Source organism: Coregonus lavaretus (genome assembly GCF_964263955.1).
Source record: "Coregonus lavaretus genome assembly, chromosome: 3".
Lineage (NCBI taxonomy): Eukaryota > Metazoa > Chordata > Actinopteri > Salmoniformes > Salmonidae > Coregonus > Coregonus lavaretus.
In genome coordinates, this window is record NC_139990.1 from 54,979,495 (window position 1) to 55,004,216 (window position 24,722).

The 24,722-nt window shown below is 43.4% G+C and overlaps 3 protein-coding genes and 1 pseudogene across 4 annotated transcripts; 3 read left to right on the forward strand and 1 right to left on the reverse strand.

Moving 5' to 3' along the window:
• Window positions 1-406: 406 nt before the first annotated feature.
• On the forward strand, window positions 407-6,279 carry LOC311126501 (heat shock cognate 71 kDa protein-like; annotated as a pseudogene). Its single transcript, XR_014615276.1, has 9 exons — window positions 407-785; window positions 2,628-2,833; window positions 3,116-3,321; window positions 3,754-3,906; window positions 4,034-4,589; window positions 4,684-4,886; window positions 4,993-5,191; window positions 5,371-5,603; window positions 5,840-6,279. The product of XR_014615276.1 is annotated as a heat shock cognate 71 kDa protein-like (transcript).
• Window positions 6,280-7,325: 1,046 nt separating this feature from the next.
• Window positions 7,326-14,059, forward strand: LOC311117751 (chymotrypsin-like protease CTRL-1). The gene is made up of 7 exons (XM_084157560.1): window positions 7,326-7,399; window positions 10,486-10,586; window positions 11,821-11,900; window positions 12,029-12,110; window positions 12,258-12,438; window positions 12,870-13,000; window positions 13,306-14,059. Exons 1-7 carry the CDS (start codon window positions 7,348-7,350, stop codon window positions 13,465-13,467), a joined length of 789 nt encoding a protein of 262 aa, XP_084013686.1. The 5' UTR covers window positions 7,326-7,347; the 3' UTR covers window positions 13,468-14,059.
• A 101-nt stretch (window positions 14,060-14,160) lies between these two features.
• On the forward strand, window positions 14,161-17,859 carry LOC311117740 (chemerin-like receptor 1). The gene is made up of 2 exons (XM_084157559.1): window positions 14,161-15,646; window positions 16,307-17,859. The coding sequence occupies exons 1-2, from the start codon at window positions 15,637-15,639 to the stop codon at window positions 17,347-17,349; spliced, it is 1,053 nt and encodes a 350-aa protein (XP_084013685.1). The 5' UTR covers window positions 14,161-15,636; the 3' UTR covers window positions 17,350-17,859.
• A 142-nt stretch (window positions 17,860-18,001) lies between these two features.
• On the reverse strand, window positions 18,002-24,073 carry LOC311117762 (protein lin-37 homolog). Its single transcript, XM_084157561.1, has 10 exons — window positions 24,040-24,073; window positions 23,621-23,674; window positions 23,420-23,495; window positions 23,228-23,275; window positions 23,074-23,103; window positions 22,888-22,973; window positions 19,409-19,569; window positions 19,157-19,288; window positions 18,990-19,063; window positions 18,002-18,794 (listed from the first exon to the last, which is right to left on the reverse strand). The coding sequence occupies exons 2-10, from the start codon at window positions 23,652-23,654 to the stop codon at window positions 18,707-18,709; spliced, it is 729 nt and encodes a 242-aa protein (XP_084013687.1). The 5' UTR covers window positions 23,655-23,674; window positions 24,040-24,073; the 3' UTR covers window positions 18,002-18,706.
• Between the last annotated feature and the right edge of the window lie 649 nt (window positions 24,074-24,722).

Sequence of the window (24,722 nt, forward strand, 5' to 3'; positions counted from 1 at the left end):
GTAATAAACTGTGGGACATTAAAGGCGTGTGCATCTTGACTTCATTTGACCTTTTTAGAATAGCCTTTGTGTAACCTACTTGACTTACGCCCTTGGTGAATGCTTTCATGGTTAGTGTAGTATTTTCATGGAGTATGCTATGAAAGGTTCAGACAACTATATAAAATGAATATGCTTCATTTATTCCAAAATACTGTCAATTCATTACAGCATGTGCTTTGCTGCTTGCTTTGCTGTTTTTCTAATGAATGTGAATCCACAGGCCAGATGCTGGTAGCAGTTATCTGTAGTCTTCTCACAGTGCTTATCTCACTGAACAGCCCCTACACCATGTGAACCAAGGTAAACATGCCCTGAGAAAACATCCTGCTTACTCTGTGGACAGGACAAACTTTCATTTTTAATAAAACAGGAAGAGAAAATGTAGAGAGAAAATACAACAGTCTTCCTTTTCTAATTTCTACTCTTTTCATTCACTGAAAGAGGGCTAACAACAATTCAGCTAACTCCTATACCAGATAAAGTTAGAGCTGGCTAGCACTGAATTGGCACATGCAGACCACTACGTGGGCCTGGAACTTTCTCTGGCTGAGTCACCTGATTCCCTGATGGAATCTCAGTGAGCCGTGTGCTGTCTGTCTGTGGCTATATACTCTGGAGAGACCCGACACTCGTCCTCTTAGTCTGTCCAGGAAAGGGAGAGGAGAGCTTCAGTGGAACTGAGCAGCCGGTGTTGTGTGGTTTGTGTGGTAATCTTTGAAGCATTGTACAACTGACTGAGCAAGGTAACTCCTTTTCTAAGAAGCGTTGAATTCAGCTCCTTTTCTAAGAAGCGTTGCATTCAGCTCTGCTTTTTCAGCTTGACTTGCCTGCTGCTGTCAAAGTCAAGGGACAGGACTCCAGGAAAGAGTGACACTTGCATTCTTTCTGTCAACTAGTGTCTGACATTGGCTGACGGAGGAGCATTAACAACTAGCATAAAGCTTATCTCAAATTGTTTAAGCAGCCAAAAGTTATTGTCTAGCCTGTTTGAATGATTTGTCTATTGCATTACTTTCTGTTTCTGGACACACAGGTCGTCCAATGTCCAGTGTCCACTGACAGGCTTGACCAGTGGAAGTTGTGCCTGTGTTCCCTCCGTGTCATGCCTGGTCTCACTGTATGTCACAAACACTGTCATAGTTTCACACACCACACCCAATGGTGTCTGCTCTGTCTGTGTGCTTGATCCATGCTTGATGCTTCTGTCAGTTTGAACACTAATCATGTACATACTGTATGATTAAATATACGCAGCTTATCTAAATATGGGTACAGTGGTATGTATGGTATGCTTAGCACCGATAGTTATTAGATACGTTTTAAAAAAGGATGGTAACAAGAGCTCATTCAAATGAAATTCCTATACCAGGAGTAACATAATTAGATCATAAGTGATAATGAACTTACCAGTACCATTAGTTTGTGTGAGGTGGCTTTGTCTATTTAATCCATCCCAGATATGAGAAATGCTACTTTTATCCTTTCACAAGAATACAGTGAGTGGCTGTATGACATAATTAGGTACAGTATTTACTTGCCAAACATTTAAGAACTTTTGTTACGATCAAATATTTGGGCCTCACCACATGATCTGGCCCTGTTTGGCATGTTCACCATGTCAAAAATCCCCCTTGTTTCCCACTGACTTATTGTATTAGTTAATTGTGAGGTAACAGCGTGAAAGTATATCATAGTTCTTTCTCCAGCAGTGAGGTTTCTAAGGCCTTTACTGTTATTACAGTCCAGGTCCATAGGAACTTCCATATTAGACAATAGTGAAGTACAGTAGTAAGTATTTCAACAAGGTAACTGCCCAGTATATATGATATTGCCAAAGTCCAGTTTTACTTAACAGCTCATTAATAATCACTTAATTTAATCCAACCCGTGTTCCAACAACAGATCTGTGAGCCATATTAATAGGATGTGTTGGTAGTTTGTGGGATTCAGCTGTCGGAAAAAAGCCACTGTGTTAATACATCACATTGACTTAGCCTGGCTGGTAACAGTTGGGTGTTGTGTTGCCAGAAGGATCTGTGGAGAAGGGAGAACAGGATGAGGGAGGGGAGGGTGAGGGAGGGCGGCCTGTTGGCTCTGGTGGCATGCTACTGGTGGTATTGCTGCTTTAAGGAGTTGTGGGGTTGTTACCACACCCCTGGCTGGCATGTTGCCATGACAGCACTTTCTAGAACAGCTGAGCCCCGGGGATCACTTCCAATTTGGGGGCTCACGTGGGACTGCATCTGCTCTATGTGAATGACAGGGACATTCAGGGACGGAATAAAGACGTGCGCGTGTGCACGCATACACACGCATGCGCATACATGAACATGATGACCTTTAACCTCAAAGGCTTTCAACACGTTGAAACATTTGACAGTTGTCATCCAATTTTGTCATAAAGCCACTAACTACCTGCTGCTAGCTACTAATAACTGATCATTTTCAAAAGAGAAGGCGTTATAACAATGTCTTCATGAAACGCATCTTTCAACATTCTTGTATGATAGGTCTACGTAATTCTTAAATAATTCAAGTAATTCTCCTCTTACTAATGAACTGTAATTCTGGTCTTGTTGTTGCAGGATGTCTAAAGGACCAGCAGTGGGCATTGACCTGGGGACCACATACTCATGTGTGGGCATCTTCCAGCATGGCAAGGTGGAGATCATCGCCAACGACCAGGGCAACAGGACCACACCCAGCTACGTGGCTTTTACTGACACGGAGAGGCTGATCGGTGATGCCGCCAAGAACCAGGTGGCCATGAACCCCACCAACACCGTGTTCGGTAAGCACATCACCTCACCATGCCACACAGTGGCTAGTTAGATGATGCCTCCAGTGGACAAAGGGAACAGAATAAAGGTTTATTTTAAGCTCAGCGCTGTAGCCTCTTGCCTGTTGTTATCAGTAGTCCCCACTTGAGGGCCTAAAAGTACTACATTTAACTCCATCAGCCTCACCCCAATCCATTAGGGGGAAATGCACAACTGACTTTAGACCAGTGTCCACAGACAACTTCATCCTACTCTTAAAACTCAATCCTACTCTGCCATCCCTGTGTCCCAAGATGCCAAGCGTCTGATTGGTCGTAAGTTTGACGACGCCGTGGTGCAGTCGGACATGAAGCACTGGCCCTTCACAGTGGTGAGCGATGGTGGCAAGCCCAAGATGGAGGTAGAGTACAAGGGAGAGAGGAAGACCTTTTTCCCTGAGGAGGTGTCCTCCATGGTTCTCACCAAGATGAAGGAGATCTGTGAAGCCTACCTGGGCAAGGTAGGGAGTCTGACTAACCAAGAAAAAAACACCTCAATTCCAAATCTACTTTTAGCCCCTACCCACTCCTTGCAGGTTTGAAAAGATTGGATGGGTATACATTATTTTTTTACATTTATTTTTAATTTAACCTTCATTTAACTAGGCAAGTCAGTTAAGAACAAATTCTTATTTACAATGATGGCCTACACCGGCCAAACCCGGACGACGCTGGGCCAATTTTGCGCCGCCCTATGGGACTCCCAATCACGGCCGGTTGTGATGCAGCCTGGAATCGAACGAGGATGTCTGTAGTGATGCTTCAAGCACTGAGATGCAGTGCCTTAGACCGCTGCGCCACTCAGGAGTTATTATATGTTAATAACTCCAACTGAAAATATATTTAGGGATGATACACACTAGATCTTAATAATAGTGTTTTTCTCTCTTCAGCCAGTGAACAACGCTGTCATCACAGTCCCCGCCTACTTCAACGACTCCCAGCGCCAAGCAACCAAAGATGCTGGAGTGATCTCTGGACTCAACGTCCTGCGTATCATCAACGAGCCCACCGCTGCAGCCATCGCCTATGGCCTGGACAAGAAGGTACAGAAACCCCAAAACAAACTAAAACACTTGAACCCTTACATTACACTGGGCTGTACAACTCACAGGAGGTCTGCTTGATTAATCCTTTGAAAGTCCTACTGACTTATTTGTTCTCTCTTATCAGGTCGGCGGTGAGCGCAACGTCCTGATCTTCGACCTGGGCGGTGGCACCTTCGACGTGTCCATCCTGACTATCGAGGACGGCATCTTTGAGGTCAAGTCCACCGCCGGCGACACCCACCTGGGAGGAGAGGACTTTGACAACCGCATGGTCAACCACTTCATCGGTGAGTTCAAGCGTAAATTCAAGAAGGACATCAGCGGCAACAAGCGGGCGGTGCGGCGCCTGCGCACTGCATGTGAGCGGGCCAAGCGCACCCTCTCCTCCAGCACCCAGGCCAGCATCGAGATTGACTCCCTCTATGAGGGGGCCGACTTCTACACCTCCATTACCAGGGCTCGCTTTGAGGAGCTCAACGCTGACCTGTTCCGCGGCACCCTGGAACCTGTGGAGAAGTCTATGAGAGATGCCAAGATGGACAAGGCCCAGATACACGACATTGTCCTGGTGGGAGGCTCCACACGTATCCCCAAGATCCAGAAGCTTCTGCAGGACTTATTCAATGGCCGAGACCTCAACAAGAGCATCAACCCTGATGAGGCTGTGGCTTATGGCGCCGGTAGGTATCTCACTGTGTGCTGCAGGCAAATCTCACTGTGTCAAGTGTATGTGATACATTGTTTCATCCAACATCTCCTCTCTGTCCTCCACAGCTGTGCAGGCTGCCATCTTGTCCGGTGACAAGTCAGAGAACGTGCAGGACCTGCTCCTGCTGGACGTCACACCCCTGTCCCTGGGTATTGAGACGGCCGGAGGGGTCATGACCGTGCTCATCAAGAGGAACACCACCATCCCCACCAAGCAGACCCAGACCTTCACAACATACTCAGAAAACCAACCCGGAGTGCTCATCCAGGTGACTCTTTTATCAGCTGTACAAGGCCAGCGTTTGTGTAAAGTAGCCACCTATACCCTCCGTGATTCTATCTGGTATTAATCCATTCCCACTATTTATTTCTCAGGTGTATGAGGGGGAGAGAGCCATGACCAAGGACAACAATATCCTCGGCAAATTTGAGCTCACCGGAATCCCCCCCGCCCCCAGGGGCGTCCCCCAGATCGAGGTGACCTTTGACATTGACGCTAACGGCATCCTCAATGTGTCTGCGGTGGACAAGAGCACCGGCAAAGAGAACAAGATCACCATCACCAATGACAAAGGTATGCCTCCTTAACCTTGAACCTCACAACATAATCAAAGGTCTTATTGATTTCCAACACTTTCCTCAAAGAAAAGAGTCCCAAAAAGAAAGAGAGACAACAGGAGAGAGTAGGAGAAAATGAATATGTCACATATGGGCAATTATATAATGATGTGTCTGTGTCTTGTTATCCCCCAGGACGTCTGACCAAGGAGGACATTGAGCGCATGGTGCAGGAGGCTGACCAGTACAGGGCTGAGGACGAGGCTCAGAAGGAGAAGGTCACAGCTAAGAACTCCCTGGAGTCCCTGGCCTTCAACATGAAGAGCACCGTGGACGACGAGAAGCTCGCGGAAAAGATCAGCCTGGAAGACAAGAAGACCATCATGGACAAGTGCAACGAAGTCATCTCCTGGCTGGACAGGAACCAGGTAAACCACAGGGGGCTGGTGTAGAGTTCCACCTAGATTGATTGCTCTTAGTGCAACATCAGTTAGTTAGCAATGGTTCCACATTGATGCATTTCCTTCCATGGTAAAAGTAGGCTACACAGTAAGTTAGAAACAAATACATCATATAAGATAGAATATTGTGATCGCCACCTGTGTCTCTTATCCTTTCATACTCTCTCCCTTCCTATGTCATCTCTCCCCTTGTCTTTATCTAGACGGCAGAGAAGGATGAGTACGAGCACCAGCAGAAGGAGCTGGAGAAGGTGTGTAACCCCATCATTACCAATCTGTATCAGGGTGCCGGAGGCCCGCCAGGAGGTATGCCAGGAGGTATGCCAGGAGGTATGCCTGGAGGCTTCCCTGGAGGTGCTGGAGCCGGCTCCTCCTCTGGTCCAACCATCGAGGAGGTCGACTAAAATCCCTGACCTCTACAGGAGAGAGAATCCACATCCTGTCCACATTTCAGCTCCTAGGCTTCACACAATACCTACTGCAGGCCTGGCCTGTGTCATCACTTCTCTTCTTGAGAAGATCCTGTGTAATATTTATATCTACCGCAGGCTCCTACAGCTTTGTACTGTTGTGCAGTTCACGCAACCTTCACTTTTATCAGATTGAATAAATCAATATCAATAAAGCTGGATTCTGATAAGCATTTTTTGTGTTTTCCTTTAACCTCCCCCCAAATACCCTCCCTGAGTTTTGAGAAGATAAATACATTTTTGCATCAGCAGTTGTCAGAAAGTGCTTGAAGTCTTATAAACTTGTATGAACATTTTCACTATTGCTCATCAGAAAAGTTCCCTCAAAAGTGACATTCATCTTGTAGCAATCTTGTTATGAAGAAGTAGAAATAGGTACAGTATGTATGTGAATATGACATGTGAAGACAGCAGCATATGCAGATTGATATTTTGCTCCTGATTGGTTGATAAACTTGTCTCTTTCTCAAAACTTAATGGGATAAGATAATCTTTTATGTGTGTTTTCTCAGAGGCCTCATCCTCGTGGCGGTGGGCCCTCTGTTACAACCTTCAAATGTAGTGACATTTTAAATGTGTCAAAGTATGAACTTGAATAGCAATGTGAACACATGACCTTAATGCTACTTGGTATAGATGAATAAATCCCAATATCTCTCTTTCTTAATAAAAACATGTTTTTGTCACAGAGGGCTGCATAAAACATATGGTCTGAATCCATAATGTTAATAGTGTTTTGTTTCTTATTTTGTTGATGTCATGTACGGCTGCATAGAAACAGAACGTCTGACCATGGTTTTCCACACTGCTTGTGGGATTGCAACACACGGTTACAAGATGTTATTGGTCTGCCCATAAGCAGAACTCCAATTGGACAGCGTGATAAGAAACCAGAAAAATAGGCATCAAGGGCATTTCAGAAGACCAAATTTGGGTTTTGGGCATATTTTCCACTCAGCATAAAGATAAAGAATTATGACTGCATCTTTCCCTGGAATGAGCATGCAAAGCCTTGTTTGCTTAGGCCTGTCCTACATAGAGTACAGTACAGTACATGGCAAACACAAGCATGTACCTGACTGTCCCTGAGGCGTGAGATTTTCCCACCTGTTCCACCTGACTGTTCCCAGCTCTATCAGACCTTGGAGGATCCCGTGGGTGAGTGGGAGACATGGCTGATGAGCCTGCCAGGGTATAAGAGGGAGAGGGACAAAGAGACGTCAAGCGCAGTCTACTAAACTATGGCCATGCTCTGGATCGTCAGCTGTCTCACTTTGGTGGCCTCAGCCCTGGGTGAGTGGTGTCATCATCAATGTCTGGTAATATGAACTGATTTGATCTTTCTGATCCTTTATTTATTCACATAGGTGAGTCCTATTGAGATGAATAGCTAAAAGAAGCACGGGCCAAGAAGTAGGCGAAGTGTTGTATTATACTTTGGTAGTTACTGAAGGCATGTCAGTCCATACTCTAAGGCCAATCAAAACTATGTAGGACTTTGGTCAAAAGTAGTGCACTATATACAGTTGAAGTCGGAAGTTTACATACACTTAGGTTGGAGTCATTAAAACTCGTTTTTCAACCACTCCACACATTTCTTGTTAACAAACTATAGTTTTGGCAAGTCGGTTAGGACATCTACTTTGTGCATGACACAAGTCATTTTTTCAACAATTGTTTACAGACAGATTATTTCACTTATAATTCACTGTATCACAATTCCATTGGGTCAGAAGTTTACATACACTAAGTTGACTGTGCCTTTAAACAGCTTGGAAAATTCCAGAAAATGATGTCATGGCTTTAGAAGCTTCTGATAGGCTAATTGACATCATTTGAGTCAATTGGAGGTGTACCTGTGGATGTATTTCAAGGCCTACCTTCAAACTCAGTCCTTTGCTTGACATCATGGGAAAATCAAAAGAAATCAGCCAAGACCTCAGAAGAAAAATTGTAGACCTCCACAAGTCTGGTTCATCCATGGGAGCAATTTTCAAACGCCTGAAGGTACCACGTTCATCTGTACAAACAATAGTACGTAAGTATAAACACCATGGGACCACGCAGCCGTCATACCGCTCAGGAAGGAGACACGTTCTGTCTCTTAGAGATTAACGTACTTTGGTGCAAATCAATCCCAGAACAACAGCAAAGGACCTTGTGAAGATGCTGGAGGAAACAGGTACAAAAGTATCTACAGTGAGGGAGAAAAGTATTTGATCCCCTGCTGATTTTGTACGTTTGCCCACTGACAAAGACATGATCAGTCTATAATTTTAATGGTAGGTTTATTTGAACAGTGAGAGACAGAATAACAACAACAAAAATCCAGAAAAACGCATGTCAAAAATGTTATAAATTGATTTGCATTTTAATGAGGGAAATAAGTATTTGACCCCTCTGCAAGACATGACTTAGTACTTGGTGGCAAAACCCTTGTTGGCAATCACAGAGGTCAGACATTTCTTGTAGTTGGCCACCAGGTTTGCACACATCTCAGGAGGGATTTTGTCCCACTCCTCTTTGCAGATCTTCTCCAAGTCATTAAGGTTTCGAGGCTGACGTTTGGCAACTTGAACATTCAGCTCCCTCCACAGAATTTCTATGGGATTAAGGTCTGGAGACTGGCTAGGCCACTCCAGAACCTTAATGTGCTTCTTCTTGAGCCACTCCTTTGTTGCCTTGGCTGTGTGTTTTGGGTCATTGTCATGCTGGAATACCCATCCACGACCCATTTTCAATGCCCTGGCTGAGGGAAGGAGGTTCTCACCCAAGATTTGACGGTACATGGCCCTGTCCATCGTCCCTTTGATGCGGTGAAGTTGTCCTGTCCACTTAGCAGAAAAACACCCCCAAAGCTTAATGTTTCCACCTCCATGTTTGACGGTGGGGATGGTGTTCTTGGGGTCATAGGCAGCATTCCTCCTCCTCCAAACACGGCGAGTTGAGTTGATGCCAAAGAGCTCCATTTTGGTCTCATCTGACCACAACATTTTCACCCAGTTCTCCTCTGAATCATTCAGATGTTCATTGGCAATCTTCAGACGGCCCTGTATATGTGCTTTCTTGAGCAGGGGGACCTTGCGGGCGCTGCAGGATTTCAGTACTTCACGGCGTAGTGTGTTACCAATTGTTTTCTTGGTGACTATGGTCCCAGCTGCCTTGAGATCATTGACAAGATCCTCCCGTGTAGTTCTGGGCTGATTCCTCACCGTTCTCATGATCATTGCAACTCCACGAGGTGAGATCTTGCATGGAGCCCCAGGCCGAGGGAGATTGACAGTTATTTTGTGTTTCTTCCATTTGCGAATAATCACACCAACTGTTGTCACCTTCTCACCAAGCTGCTTGGCGATGGTCTTGTAGCCCATTCCAGCCTTGTGTAGGTCTACAATCTTGTCCCTGACATCCTTGGAGAGCTCTTTGGTCTTGGCCATGGTGGAGAGTTTGGAATCTGATTGATTGATTGCTTCTGTGGACAGGTGTCTTTTATACAGGTAACAAACTGAGATTAGGAGCACTCCCTTTAATCTCAGCTCGTTACCTGTATAAAAGACACCTGGGAGCCAGAAATCTTTCTGATTGAGAGGGGGTCAAATACTTATTTCCCTCATTAAAATGCAAATCAATTTATAACATTTTTGACATGCGTTTTTTTGGATTTTTTTGTTGTTATTCTGTCTCTCACTGTTCAAATAAACCTACCATTAAAATTATAGACTGATCATTTCTTTGTCAGTGGGCAAACGTACGAAATCAGCAGGGGATCAAATACTTTTTCCCCTCACTGTATATCCACAGTAAAACGAGTCCTATATCGACATAACCTGATGGGGGTCTTCCATATGGACAATGACCCCAAGCATACTTCCAAAGTTGTGGCAAAATGGCTTAAGGACAACAGTCAAGGTATTAGAGTGGCAATCACAAACCCCTGACCTCAATCTTATAGAAAATATGTGGGCAGAACTGAAAACGTGTGTGTGTGAGCAAGGAGGCCTACAAACCTGATTCAGTTACACCAGCTCTGTCAGGAGGAATGGGCCAAAATTCACCCAATTTTTTGTGGGAAGCTTGTGGAAGGCTACCAGAAACGTTTGACCCAAGTTAAACAATTTAAAGGCAATGCTACCAAATACTAATTGAGTGTATGTAAACTTCTGACACACTGGGAATGTGCTGAAATAAATCATTCACATCCTTAAAATAAAGTGGTGATCCTAACTGACCTAAAACAGGGAATTATTACTAGGATTAAATGTCAGGAATTGTGAAACTGAGTTTAAATGTATTTGGCTAAGGTGTATGTAAACTTCCGATTTCAACTGTATGAGGATAGGGTGTGATTTGAGACTGACTAGACTGTGTTTGTGCCCTAGGTTGCGGAGTGCCTAGCATCCCGCCGCAGGTGAGCGGCTTGAAGATTGTGAACGGACAGAACGCCGTGTCTGGCTCTTGGCCCTGGCAAGTGTCCCTTCAGGTAACCCCATTTCCACTCTTTCATTCTATACATTGTTTTTTCACACCGCAATGCAGTAATCACTGATGATTCTTGTTAGCCACTTACAGTAAATGTATGTTGACAATAATGTTGGGAAAGTGCAACATACTGATAAGGCACATACTATCTACTGTCTTCACATTATGGTCAGACCCATACTATCTATCTACTGTCTTCACATTATGGTCAGACCCATACTATCTATCTACTGTCTTCACATTATGGTCAGACCCATACTATCTACTGTCTTCACATTATGGTCAGACCCATACTATCTATCTACTGTCTTCACATTATGGTCAAACCCATACTATCTATCTACTGTCTTCACATTATGGTCAGACCCATACTATCTATCTACTGTCTTCACATTATGGTCAGACCCATACTCTCTACTGTCTTCACATTATGGTCAGACTCATACTATCCATCTACTGTCTTCACATTATGGTCAGACCCATACTATCTACTGTCTTCACATTATGGTCAGACCCATACTATCTATCTACTGTCTTCACATTATGGTCAGACCCATACTATCTATCTACTGTCTTCACATTATGGTCAGACCCATACTCTCTATCTACTGTCTTCACATGGTCAGACCCATACTATCTACTGTCTTCACATTATGGTCAGACCCATACTATCTATCTACTGTCTTCACATTATGGTCAGACCCATACTATCTACTGTCTTCACATTATGGTCAGACTCATACTATCCATCTACTGTCTTCCCATTATGGTCAGACCCATACTATCTACTGTCTTCACATTATGGTCAGACCCATACTATCTATCTACTCTCTTCACATTATGGTCAGACCCATACTATCTATCTACTGTCTTCACATTATGGTCAGACCCATACTATCTATCTACTGTCTTCACATTATGGTCAGACCCATACTATCCATCTACTGTCTTCACATTATGGTCAGACGCATACTATCTATCTACTGTCTTCATATTATGGTCAGACCCATACTATCTATCTACTGTCTTCACATTATGGTCAGACCCATACTATCTATCTACTGTCTTCACATTATGGTCAGACCCATACTATCTATCTACTGTCTTCACATTATGGTCAGACCCATACTATCCATCTACTGTCTTCACATTATGGTCAGACCCATACTATCCATCTACTGTCTTCACATTATGGTCAGACCCATACTATTTACTGTCTTCCACCTCTCCTTCAGGATACCTCTGGATTCCACTTCTGTGGAGGTTCCCTAATCAGCCAGAACTGGGTTGTCACTGCTGCCCATTGCCGTGTCACGTAAGTGCATTGAATTCCATTCAGTAGTGCTTTATTAGCACCATGTACATATTGCATTCCTCTTAGTTGCACTCAGGTGAGATGTGTTCATTCATACACACTGAAATCTGTTTTCTCTCTCTCTCCAGTCCTGGCCGTCACCAAGTGATCCTGGGAGAGCACGATCGTCAGTCCAATGCTGAGCCGATCCAGGTCAAAAGCATCTCCAGGGTAAGTCCAGGAGCCTGGGGAGAGATCCACTCACTTAACCTCAACATGCCTGCATGCTTCAGAGGTTTTACCACAGTTCTGAGACTGTTCACTTCGAAGATGAATCACTTCACTATCTGTGTCTACGTCTTCCCTTGATCCCTATAGGCTATCACCCACCCCTACTACAACAGCCAGAACTTCAACAACGACGTGACCCTGCTGAAGCTGTCCTCCCCCGTCCAGATCACCTCCCGCGTGTCCCCTGTGTGCCTGGCCTCTTCCAGCACCTCCTTCCCCTCTGGAACCCGCTGTGTCACAACTGGCTGGGGCAAAACTGGCACCACCTGTGAGTGGCCACACAAGCTACTGAACCATTATAGATACATGATAGATTTACAGTTAATACAAGAGTATTTGCAACTGGATGGTAAAATACACAAAAACTGTTTCATCAGTAAACCAGTCAGCATAGGCATGGCTCTCAAGAAAACTGTTGCATCATAGCTAAAGGTCTAATGTTTACAACATGATTTTTGAAATCCAGCTCAGTTTCCTTCCTCATTCTCAGGTAGTGGAAAGAAACTCCCACACCCTGCACTTGCAAATGTATCACTATTACGTTATTTACGAAAAAGTATGAAAATGTATGCACTCACTACTGTATGGTGCTCTGGATAAGAGCGACTGCTAAATTACTAAAATGTATTTTGCTAACGTTTCCACCTCAGCTTTCATCAGAGCACTGAGCTCCTGCCTAACCATGTCCCTTGTCCTCAGCAAGCCCCCGTATCCTCCAGCAGGTGGCCCTTCCTCTGCTGACCCCTGCTCAGTGCAAGCAGTACTGGGGCCAGAACAGGATCACTGACGCCATGATCTGCGCCGGAGCCTCCGGAGTGTCCTCTTGCCAGGTAACTGACTGACCTCCCATGTCCTCCTGGAGCAAGTTGAGGCTACCTTTCTCCAGTCAGTTACTGAACATTTCTCTCTAATCACTCTCGCATCATTTCGTCTGGCAATTACCTTTCCCCCAACACACCTGCTATCTTAAAGTAGCCAGGTACAGATTTGTTTAACCAAATTCTCTGGAAATGCCATGACAATGGTAGTCAGACATACATACATACATACATGCATACAGATAGGCCACCACTCTGCCCCTATTACAATCATCTCCACCAGTGCTCCTAACCTCTCCCTTCTCCCCCATCTCCAGGGTGATTCTGGTGGTCCTCTGGTGTGTCGGAGCAGTGGTGTGTGGTTTCAGGTGGGTATCGTGTCCTGGGGCACCTCCAACTGCAACGTCAGTACCCCTGCCGTCTACTCCCGTGTCGCCTACCTGCGTGGCTGGATTGACCAGACCGTCGCTTCCAACTAGAGTCACAGTGGACCCCAGCTGCAACAGCAGCCATCTCTTCACACACAAACTCATCGTCCTGCAAACAGTGGTTACATAAAGTGTGTGATCCTACACAGGCTTGATCCGGATAGCTTTCCCGTTAGCTAGTGACATTTTAACCTGTCCCATTCACAGCTGCTCACTGTGTTGCCACAGTCTAATTATTTTAAATGTAACTGAAAATTATGCATTCAATTAAAGTTGCATAAAGAAGTTGTTTCTGTTTTAAGTCAGAGCAGTGCTGAGAGACCACTCAGGAAAAACATAACCAACAACAGAACAAAACACACATGCATGCATGCACACAAAAAACATGTCATTCATCAATAGTAACCCTTGGAGAGTCTTACTAACACACATTTGGCACTGTTTATTTTATTTTATTGTGAACTGTAAAAAACCAAGCCTTATGATCCAAATATTAAAGACATTTTATGATCCCAAGCCCAAAAAATGATAGGCTATGTATTGGATAATGGCACTATGATATAGGCTACCGCACATTACACAAAAACATAAAAGCCCATAGATGTAGCTATGCTCTCTTGGGTAAATAAAGGAAACAAGCTCACTCCAGTTGCCTAATCTTTTGAGTGTGGACTGTATTAGTATACTGTATTGTATTATACTCTATTATATGGACTGTAATTACTGACCTCATTCAAACCATGAAGCTGGGAGAGAATGTGATGCTGGTGCAGGACATGCGGCCTACAAAGTTACAATTATAGGCTAGCGAATTTGATTTTAATTTGGAAATATATTTTTAATTTGTATAATTTGTAGGCTGACACATATACCTTTAATGATATTCCCCCTAATGTGGTGCCATGTGTGTTTTAGCTTACCTCCTCTTTCTCTACTGTCAAATCAAATCACATTTTATTTGCCACATGCGCCGAATACAACAGGTGTAGACCTTAGTGAAATGCTTACTTACAAGCCCTTACCCAACAATGCAGTATTTTTTTCATTCCTTCCTTGCTTTCAACAGTTAAATGAAATGAGTTTCGTTGTCTTTATCTTCATCATTGTAATGACATGCTTGAATAACAAAATATAGGACTAGAATAAGATGCAGAGCTATATTGGCTGCTGTAGGCCTATTTAACATTCAGCAAACAAAAGATTGCATCCCTCTTCAAATAGTCTATTAATAGTCTAGTAATGCTTAAAATAATGTTCAGCAAGCTATTATTCTAGTCTAGCTTTTCCTGGGACTTCAAGAACTAAGGATACTTTTTGTAAAGGAGAGAGGCCAGCAGAGCGTAGATGCGGATTATGCAAGAGACAGCTATAAATTAGAAGTTTAGCCTATGCATAACCCATCATTCATTAGCCAAATATAAGGCTAATACTACATGTAATTTATGACCTGAAAGAGGTAGGCTAGAACATCTATAGGCTATCAATCTTGAACAGGATTAGGCCTATCTATTTTGGATGCAATTTGAATGGAATTGATGGAATGAGAAAGACTGTGAGTGCTTGCATGAGCACTGATTTAAAGCAACAATATTCAACTGATAAGCTGTTTTAAAACTCTGCAGCTGCAATTTAAAAAATGCATCTTTACAATGAAAAAATAAGGTCACCCCGAAATCCAGATGGAGAAGTGTAAATTGGACGCTCATTTAGTCCTTATATTACTACAGCATAGGCTATGCTGCAGCAAATGTAGTCCTACCTTTCACAATAAAAAACGTTACCATGATGAGATGATACATGCATTGTGAACTGTGCGCCATACTGAGATGCGCTGTCTGTCCCCACCCTGAGCTTTGATGATTGATAATGCAGATAGCAGAGTACGACATGGCCGGTAGAGAAGACAGATTTAGATATCGCATATAATTTAGGAGTTCCATTTCACATCATGCTGAGCCTGTTCATATAATTTATTATAATTTACCGGTTTCTCGCAGTTATTTATACTGGGGAAATGGAGTGGGTTTGTGTGGGTAATCTATTCAACCCTAAGGCATACCATCTTCAAATATGAAAAAAAAGCACTTGAAACTTTGAGAGGATGTTTGGCGAGAAAGGGAGGTAGGCAGAGGGCGACAGCACGCGCGCGCGCGAGAGAGAGCTGTGTGGCCAATTTCATTTGTGGTGAGAGTGGGGATATTCATTGCTATAGAGAATAGGATGGAAATGGGTAAGACACTTTATAGTCTATTCTTTGCTACCCTTGTGAACTCTGCACTGGGTGCTCTAACTTTTCATTCAAACTGATGCTTAATTTGTAGAAGTAGAGTTTCATGACAAACATTCAATTCTTAATGTCGTCTCGATTTTTGTCAGTTGTTTTTTACCCATACTTTTTAGAAACTCGTATGCATTAGAATTGTTGCATTATGTGTGAATAGAGAACATATCAGGCTAAGTCATGTACTAAATGTGTTCTATACATTTTTACATTTACATTTTAGTAATTTAGCAGACGCTCTTATCCAGAGCGACTTCCAGTTAGTGGGTGCATACATTTTCCAGACTAATGACTTTGCTTGTTGAAAGTCATACCAGGTCATAATAGGTGGGAAATTAATTAAAACTGGGGTAACAAATTACCACAATGTAACCTTTTCTCTTTTTCCCCCATTGGGCCATCCAAATAAACAGATATTTAAGGCTCATCTATAGCAGTGCAGTAGATGTGTGCAAGGTTGCACAAAATACCCACCATTTTGCAAGATACTGACTTCCCTGTTTCAAATTATCTCTCTTCTAGAAAAGTCTGATAAGATCAGCACTATTTTTCAGATTACAATGTGTCAGAGCCTAAAAGATAATTGGTAATATTTCTTTCTAATTTCAGAAAACTCTAACATGTTAGATTCCAATGTGACAACTGGGATGGACAATGAGTATTCTTTCTTGGACACAAGGCACTTGGACATAATATCTCTGGTTGTCTACTGTGTGGTGTTTGTGCTTGGCCCCATTGGCAACGGCTTGGTGATCTATGTGACGAGCTGCAGGATAAAGAAGACTGTCAACTCTGTTTGGTTCCTCAACCTGGCCTTGGCTGACTTCCTCTTCACTTCCTTTCTGTTGCTCTATATCATCAACATCTCCCGTGGATATGATTGGCCTTTCGGTGACTTCCTTTGCAAGTTAAACAGCATGGTGACTGTGCTCAACATGTTCGCCAGCATCTTCCTCCTGGCGGCCATCAGTCTGGACCGCTGTCTGTCCACGTGGGTGGTGGTGTGGGCCCATAACAAGCGCACGCCACGCAAGGCAGAGGTCATCTGTGTGGGGATCTGGCTAGCCTCATTGGTCTGCAGCCTCCCGTTCACTATCTTTCGGCAGATCATACACAATGATAATAGGACAACGTGCAGTTATTCATTGCAGCTTGCTTCTTCCACCCACAGGAACTTGGTTGTGTTCCGCTTCCTGCTGGGCTTTCTCATCCCCTTCCTGGTCATCATAGGCTCTTATGTTGCCATATGGATCCGCGCCAGGCGCCTTCAGAGAGGAAGACCGCGCAGGTCCCTCCGGATCATCGTCGCCATCGTCCTGGCCTTCTTCATCTGCTGGATGCCCTTCCACGTCTTCCAGTTTCTGGACATCATGGAAGACAGCAGCCCAGGCCTCAACCTGGTCGTGCATATCGCGATTCCCCTGTCCGCTAGCCTGGCCTTCCTCAACAGCTGCCTGAACCCCATCCTGTACGTCTTCATGTGTGACGAGTTCCAGAAGAAGCTGCGCCAGTCCGTGCTGCTCGTATTCGAGAACGCCTTTGCAGAGGACCACGGGATGAACTTTGTGTCATCAACGCGCTCCCTGAGCTCCCATCTCTCCCGGATCTCCCATAGGTCTGAGTCTCTGGCTCCAGGAGAAGGAGGACACTGAGGCCTCACTGGTGACCAGGTCTGATATTAAAGTGGAAATCGAGGTGTGAGATGTCTGCAAAAGACAGGGCTAGTACATCTGTATTACAGAGTGATTGGACTGTATCTATACTGTAGTTATGGGACTTGAAATCATCAGTAGTTGTTGTCATTTTGGTTTTCATGGTGGTATTAACCAAAATCAATCAAATGTATTTTATAAAGCAAGCAATGCAGATGCAGTTCCCGGATTGAACTTCTGTTATAGTGATGTTATGTTGACGTTATGGGGACATTATGTTGATGTTATGGTGACGTTATTTTTGATGTTATGGGAAAATTATGGGGATGTTATGTTTATGTTATGGGGAAATGATGGGGACATTCTCACACACAGACAATAACACTCCTAAACCTCTCATTTCAAAATCTTACAAAACTGCATTGTTGGTTAAGGGCTTGTAAGTAAGCATTTCACTGTAAAGTCTACACCTGTTGTATTCGGCGCATGTGGCAAATAAAATTTGATTCCAAAACAAACAGAACATGTATTACCTGTATGTGATAGATATCTTGGACCCATTTTATCCATGTGGACTGTGTTTCTGACCTGCAGATGACAAGGTCCCTCTGAAAAACCCTGTCCCAGAATAACTGCTGAGGAGAAATCCTTTGAATAAAATTTATTTCAGAAATCAATCAATTGTAAAAACAGCACTCTGCCAGATTTACCATAGCGATAAATAAATTACAATAGCTCAATACTTTATAAAAAAAAAATTTTTGTACACAGTTTCCTTACTCTAATTTTAGATGTGTGTGAGACTGTTCTTTTGAATGTCTATACAAAAAATATTCCCAAAGGCACTGCTTGTCTGGGAAACTGGTGATCCTAAATAAATATTTACCTATGGAAGCCTGGAATTGATTTACAGTATCCCGGAATTTGAACAAATGTTGTACACTACTCAACCTGTTTACAAACGTTTCATGACACATCGTTGTGATCGACAACAGACTGTATAATGCATCACCAGATTTTCTGTAATATGACAAAAAACATTAAAATGTAATATTTATCTAAATACAATCCCAATACCCCAGTCACAGGTGAACTTGGGCCCACCAGAAGGATCAACTTACTTAAAATATTGCTACATTTTCAAAACGAGGACTTTGGGTTGTTAATTGTGGCATTATATGGTAGAAATGGGCTCCATGAGGCTCCTCTGACAGTCACATGTAATGTCCTCCTTGGGGAGAGGACTAAGGCAGTGTCCTGGGGTCGATGACTTCCTCGTGGCTCCTACCTGCTCTTCTTTTCTCCTCCCTCTACTCTCCTCCCTCTGCTGTGGGATTACTACCTGGGGGATTCCCAGCTAGCGGTCGTACATCTCCTTCATCTCCTTCAGGATCTTGATGCTCTCACTATACCTCAGCTGATTCTTGTTGGACGCTTCTTTCCATCTGAACACAGAGTTATGTATATTAATAAGTTTGATCACAGCTAGATAAACAATGTTTACGTTTTTTACTGACAGAATTTTGATAAACTTTTTCCCAATCGAGATTACATTCGGTTCAATAGTTGATATTCGACTCCCCAATCTATCCATGTCAACAAAGTTAGCTTTTGTGATTATTTAGATGCCTTGGACTTACTTTTGCCTGATCTTTTTCCAGCGTTCTATGTGGTTGTATATGAGGGGACCAGACACAAGAGCTGTATCTGTAGACTGGTGACAAAGACAGACCGATTAAAACGGTTGATTGTTTCAATGTGGCAAATATGAAAATGACGGCTAGGCGTTACAGATGTTATACAGTACCTTGCTGACAATAGGCTTTTCTGTGGGCGGGATCCTCAGATTGACAGGATCTCCAGAAGGGTTGAGAGGACAGGAGGTGGGCGGAGGGAGGCGATACACATTCTGTCCCTTACCATTGAGCATGTTTGCAGCCTGGCAAGATGCAGGTGAAACGTGAGAAAACAAATACTGAACAGAGAGCACTAATGAAAAAATATATATTTATGTCCACATTGTGGGCATCTTTGTCCTGCTTTTTGGTTGTGAGCTTACCTCCTCTTCCCCCATGCTATGTGAGGGGCTTGGGGATGCAGCTCTCTCTCTGACCGCTGGGTTGTTCCTCATCCAGGCCCGGCAAATGGGGTAAAGTGGGGTACTGGTGGTGTACTGTGCCAGGTCCACACTGCGGTCAAACAACTTGATAATGTAGGCATCTAGCAGAAAGGGAGGAGAACAAATTATATATATATATATATACATACATACATACAGTGGGGAGAACAAGTATTTGATACACTGCCGATTTTGCAGGTTTTCCTAATTTCAAAGCATGTAGAGGTCTGTAATTTCTATCATAGGTACACTTCAACTGTGAGAGACGGAATCTAAAACAGAAAATCCAGAAAATCACATTGTATGATTTTTAAGTAATTAATTTGCATTTTATTGCATGACATAAGTATTTGATACATCAGAAAAGCAGAACTTAATATTTGGTACAGAAACCTTTGTTTGCAATTACAGAGATCATACGTTTCCTGTAGGTCTTGACCAGGTTTGCACACACTGTAGCATGGATTTTGGCCCACTCCTCCATACAGACCTTCTCCAGATCCTTCAGGTTTCGGGGCTGTCGCTGGGCAATACGGACTTTCAGCTCCCTCCAAAGATGTTCTATTGGGTTCTGGTCTGGAGACTGGCTAGGCCACTCCATGACCTTGAGATGCTTCTTACGGAGCCACCCCTTAGTTGCCCTGGCTGTGTGTTTTGGGTCGTTGTCATGCTGGAAGACCCAGCCACGACCCATCTTCAATGCTCTTACTGAGGGAAGGAGGTTGTTGGCCAAGATCTCACGATACATGGTCCCATCCATCCTCCCCTCAATACGGTGCAGTCGTCCTGTCCCCTTTCCAGAAAAGCATCCCCAAAGAATGTTGTTTCCACCTCCATGCTTCACGGTTGGGATGGTGTTCTTGGGGTTGTACTCATCCTTCTTCTTCCTCCAAACACGGCGAGTGGAGTTTAGACCAAAAAGCTCTATTTTTGTCTCATCAGACAACATGACCTTCTCCCATTCCTCCTCTGGATCATCCGGATGGTCATTGGCAAACTTCAGACAGGCCTGTATATGTGCTTTCTTGAGCAGGGGGACCTTGCGTGCGCTGCAGGATTTTAATCCATGATGGCGTAGTGTGTTACTAATGGTTTTCTTTGAGACTGTGGTCCCAGCTCTCTTCAGGTCATTGACCAGGTCCTGCCGTGTAGTTCTGGGCTGATCCCTCACCTTCCTCATGATCATTGATGCCCCACGAGGTGAGATCTTGCATGGAGCCCCAGACCGAGGGTGATTGACCGTCATCTTGAACTTCTTCCATTTTCTAATAATTGCGCCAACAGTTGTTGCCTTCTCACCAAGCTGCTTGCCTATTGTTCTGTAGCCCATCCCAGCCTTGTGCAGGTCTACAATTGTATCCCTGATGTCCTTACACAGCTCTCTGGTCTTGGCCATTGTGGAGAGGTTGGAGTCTGTTTGATTGAGTGTGTGGACAGGTGTCTTTTATACAGGTAACGAGTTCAAACAGGTGCAGTTAATACAGGTAATGAGTGGAGAACAGGAGGGCTTCTTAAAGAAAAACTAACAGGTCTGTGAGAGCCGGAATTCTTACTGGTTGGTAGGTGATCAAATACTTATGTCATGCAATAAAATGCAAATGAATTACTTAAAAATCATACAATGTGATTTTCTGGATTTTTGTTTTAGATTCCGTCTCTCACAGTTGAAGTGTACCTATGATAAAAATTACAGACCTCTACATGCTTTGTAAGTAGGAAAACCTGCAAAATCGGCAGTGTATCAAATACTTGTTCTCTCACACACAGTGAGGGAAAAAAGTTTTTGATCCCCTGCTGATTTTGTACATTTGCCCACTGACAAAGACATGATCAGTCTATAATTTTAATGGTAGGTTTATTTGAACAGTGAGAGACAGAATAACAACAACAAAAATCCAGAAAAACGCATGTCAAAAATGTTATAAATTGATTTGCATTTTAATGAGGGAAATAAGTATTTGACCCCACTGCAAAACATGACTTAGTACTTGGTGGCAAAACCCTTGTTGGCAATCACAGAGGTCAGACGTTTCTTGTAGTTGGCCACCAGGTTTGCACACATCTCAGGAGGGATTTTGTCCCACTCCTCTTTGCAGATCTTCTCCAAGTCATTAAGGTTTCGAGCCTGACGTTTGGCAACTCGAACCTTCAGCTCCCTTCACAGATTTTCTATGGGATTAAGGTCTGGAGACTGGCTAGCCACTCTAGGACCTTAATGTGCTTCTTCTTGAGCCACTCCTTTGTTGCCTTGGCCATGTGTTTTGGGTCATTGTCATGCTGGAATACCCATCCACGACCCATTTTCAATGCCCTGGCTGAGGGAAGGAGGTTCTCCTGGCTGAGGGAAGGAGGTTCTCACCTAAGATTTGACAGTACATGGCCCGTCCATCGTCCCTTTGATGCGGTGAAGTTGTCCTGTACCCTTAGAAGAAAAACACCCCCAAAGCATAATGTTTCCACCTCCATGTTTGACGGTGGGGATGGTGTTCTTGGGGTCATAGGCAGCATCCCTCCTCCTCCAAACACAGTGAGTTGAGTTGATGCCAAAGAGCTCGATTTTGGTCTCAACTGACCACAACACTTTCACCCAGTTCTCCTCTGAATCATTCAGATGTTCATCGGCAAACTTCGGATGAGCCTGTATATGTGCTTTCTTGAGCAGGGGGACCTTGCGGGCGCTGCAGGATTTCAGTACTTCACGGCGTAGTGTGTTACCAATTGTTTTCTTGGTGACTATGGTCCCAGCTGCCTTGAGATCATTGACAAGATATCCTGTGTAGTTCTGGGCTGATTCCTCACCGTTCTCATGATCATTGCAACTCCACGAGGTGAGATCTTGCATGGAGCCCCAGGCCGAGGGAGATTGACAGTTCTTTTGTGTTTCTTCCATTTGCGAATAATCGCACCAACTGTTGTCACCTTCTCACCAAGCTGCTTGGCAATGGTCTTGTAGCCCATTCCAGCCTTGTGTAGGTCTACAATCTTGTCCCTGACATCCTTGGAGAGCTCTTTGGTCTTGGCCATGGTGGAGAGTTTGGAATCTGATTGATTGATTGCTTCTGTGGACAGGTGTCTTTTATACAGGTAACAAGCTGAGATTAGGAGCACTAATTTCCCTCATTAAAATGCAAATCAATTTATAACATTTTTGACATGCGTTTTTTTCTGGATTTTTTTGTTGTTATTCTGTCTCTCACTGTTCAAATAAACCTACCATTAAAATTATAGACTGATCATTTATTTGTCAGTGGGCAAATGTACAAAATCAGCAGGGGATCAAATACTTTTATCCCTCACTGTATATATCTATGTGAATATCTAGAGCGTGAAAGGTAGTCAGTGAGGGAGAGAGAGAGAAAAGGTTTTAAAAGTCAAACTATCTGTGTTTGGCAGGGGAATGACATCTGCAGCAGACTTACTTTGTTTATGTTGGTTGCTCTCTGTTAAGCTATCGTCCATCTCTTTCCGTTTCTTCCTCCTGTGCTGTGGGAACCGTGACGATGGCCTATGACATCAACGACAAGGGAAAGGGGACAGGTCAAGGCCTTTCAGTGTCTGACAGCCACACAGTCAGATGTGTCTAACAAAACTCAAATAAGGCTTACCGCTTCCCAGCAGAAGACGGAGACACATCCCTATGGAAGAAACAGGCAATCGTAATTACTACAGAAGTAGTGGAACTAACAGAACCGCAATAGGCTATTGAGTAAGTCTAAATAGCATACTTCTATGAATATAAAACGTTTTTTAAGGCCATACTTGCTCAGAGATTCTTCTGCTATCTTTGTCTCATCTTCATTTTGCTCCCTGTAAAAACAGGAAAAACAACCTTTCGCATCACCTCAGCTTGATTAGACAGTGCACAGACAAGGAAAAATTCCTGAAGCTGTAAGTTTCAGTGTCAAGCCAGTTAATGTACTGCATCTTTGCAAATAAAATAAACACACTAACCTCTCACTGTCACTCTTCTCCACCAGCCCCTGTAATACTGCATCTAGTCGGCTGCGTGCACCACTCCCCTCTACATCTGTCAAATAGAATTAAACAGTCGACTTTACTTAGGAGAGATATAATAATTCCAGTAGCTAGTGTTAGGTGCCACTGTATCGTCAGCTGAATGAGTTTTTGGTTTTTAAATGTTCAAGCTCTCACCTGGCTTCTCAGTCTTGATCTTGACGTGATGCATGATCAGTATAGCCGTTCACACTGACATTCAGAAATCCCCAAAACAAAATATAAAATACAAGTTAGTTGGTAGCTAGCTACAACGACAAGTTTGCTAAATTGATTATGGGCTACAGGGAAACACTGATTCAAAGCATGTAGCTAGATATTAAGTGACCCAAGAGGACACTGTTATTGTGCCTGGATACCATGAATAGCTAAAAGTAGCTAGCTAACGCAAATTGAAGCAGTCTTTTCTTTTGAGTAAGCGTATGTAGCCGTATAGCACGCTAGTAACATTATTTGACTTATGTCTATATGATACATAACTTTTCATCTGCAGAATATTATTGTCGAATTAATGTCTAAAGGCCACGTATCTATACATACAAAATAGTTTAGTTTACCCTCCAAACAACTAGCTACCTGCCTGGTTAGCTCAGTGGTCGGTTTGTTTTTTTAGACTTTCCTCTTCCGCGCGCAAGTCGTTTCCCTTCTACTGGTTGGACAATGTGGAGTCGACTACACGATTATCATTGGTTCAGATCGATGTCTGTCACTTCTCATCTCTCTCTTGATTGGCCATAATTGATCGTTGTCGATAATGACGTTCTACGTAAAGATAAACTCAAGATCTTTGAATCTGTCAAATAGTTGAATAAAAAGTTATCATGCGAGGAATGTAACATTTAGAAATGTATAACTAATTGTCTAGACTATACATATGATTTTCCTAATCTAACTATTTTATTTAGCCGTTTGGTTGCCTGGTAACTGACACAAAAACCCAAGCCAGATAAAAACCCGGAAGGCAGACTGTTTTTCTTTCATTGAATCAACCCAGGCAGTGATCAAATCGAGATGCTCAAATAACATTTACATGGAAAGTACGTGCTTTAAAAAAAAAAGTATTTAATACATTATCCATGTCCGTGATCTAGCCTTTCTAATTGAACAACATTTTTTAAAAACTGCAATGCTGTTTGCTAACTTGCTAACTACAGGGATAACTTTTGTAGTGCCAGCTAGTTAACGTTAGTTGTCTATTTTCACTCTTGTTAAATCAAATGCATGTGTGCTAGCTATTTAC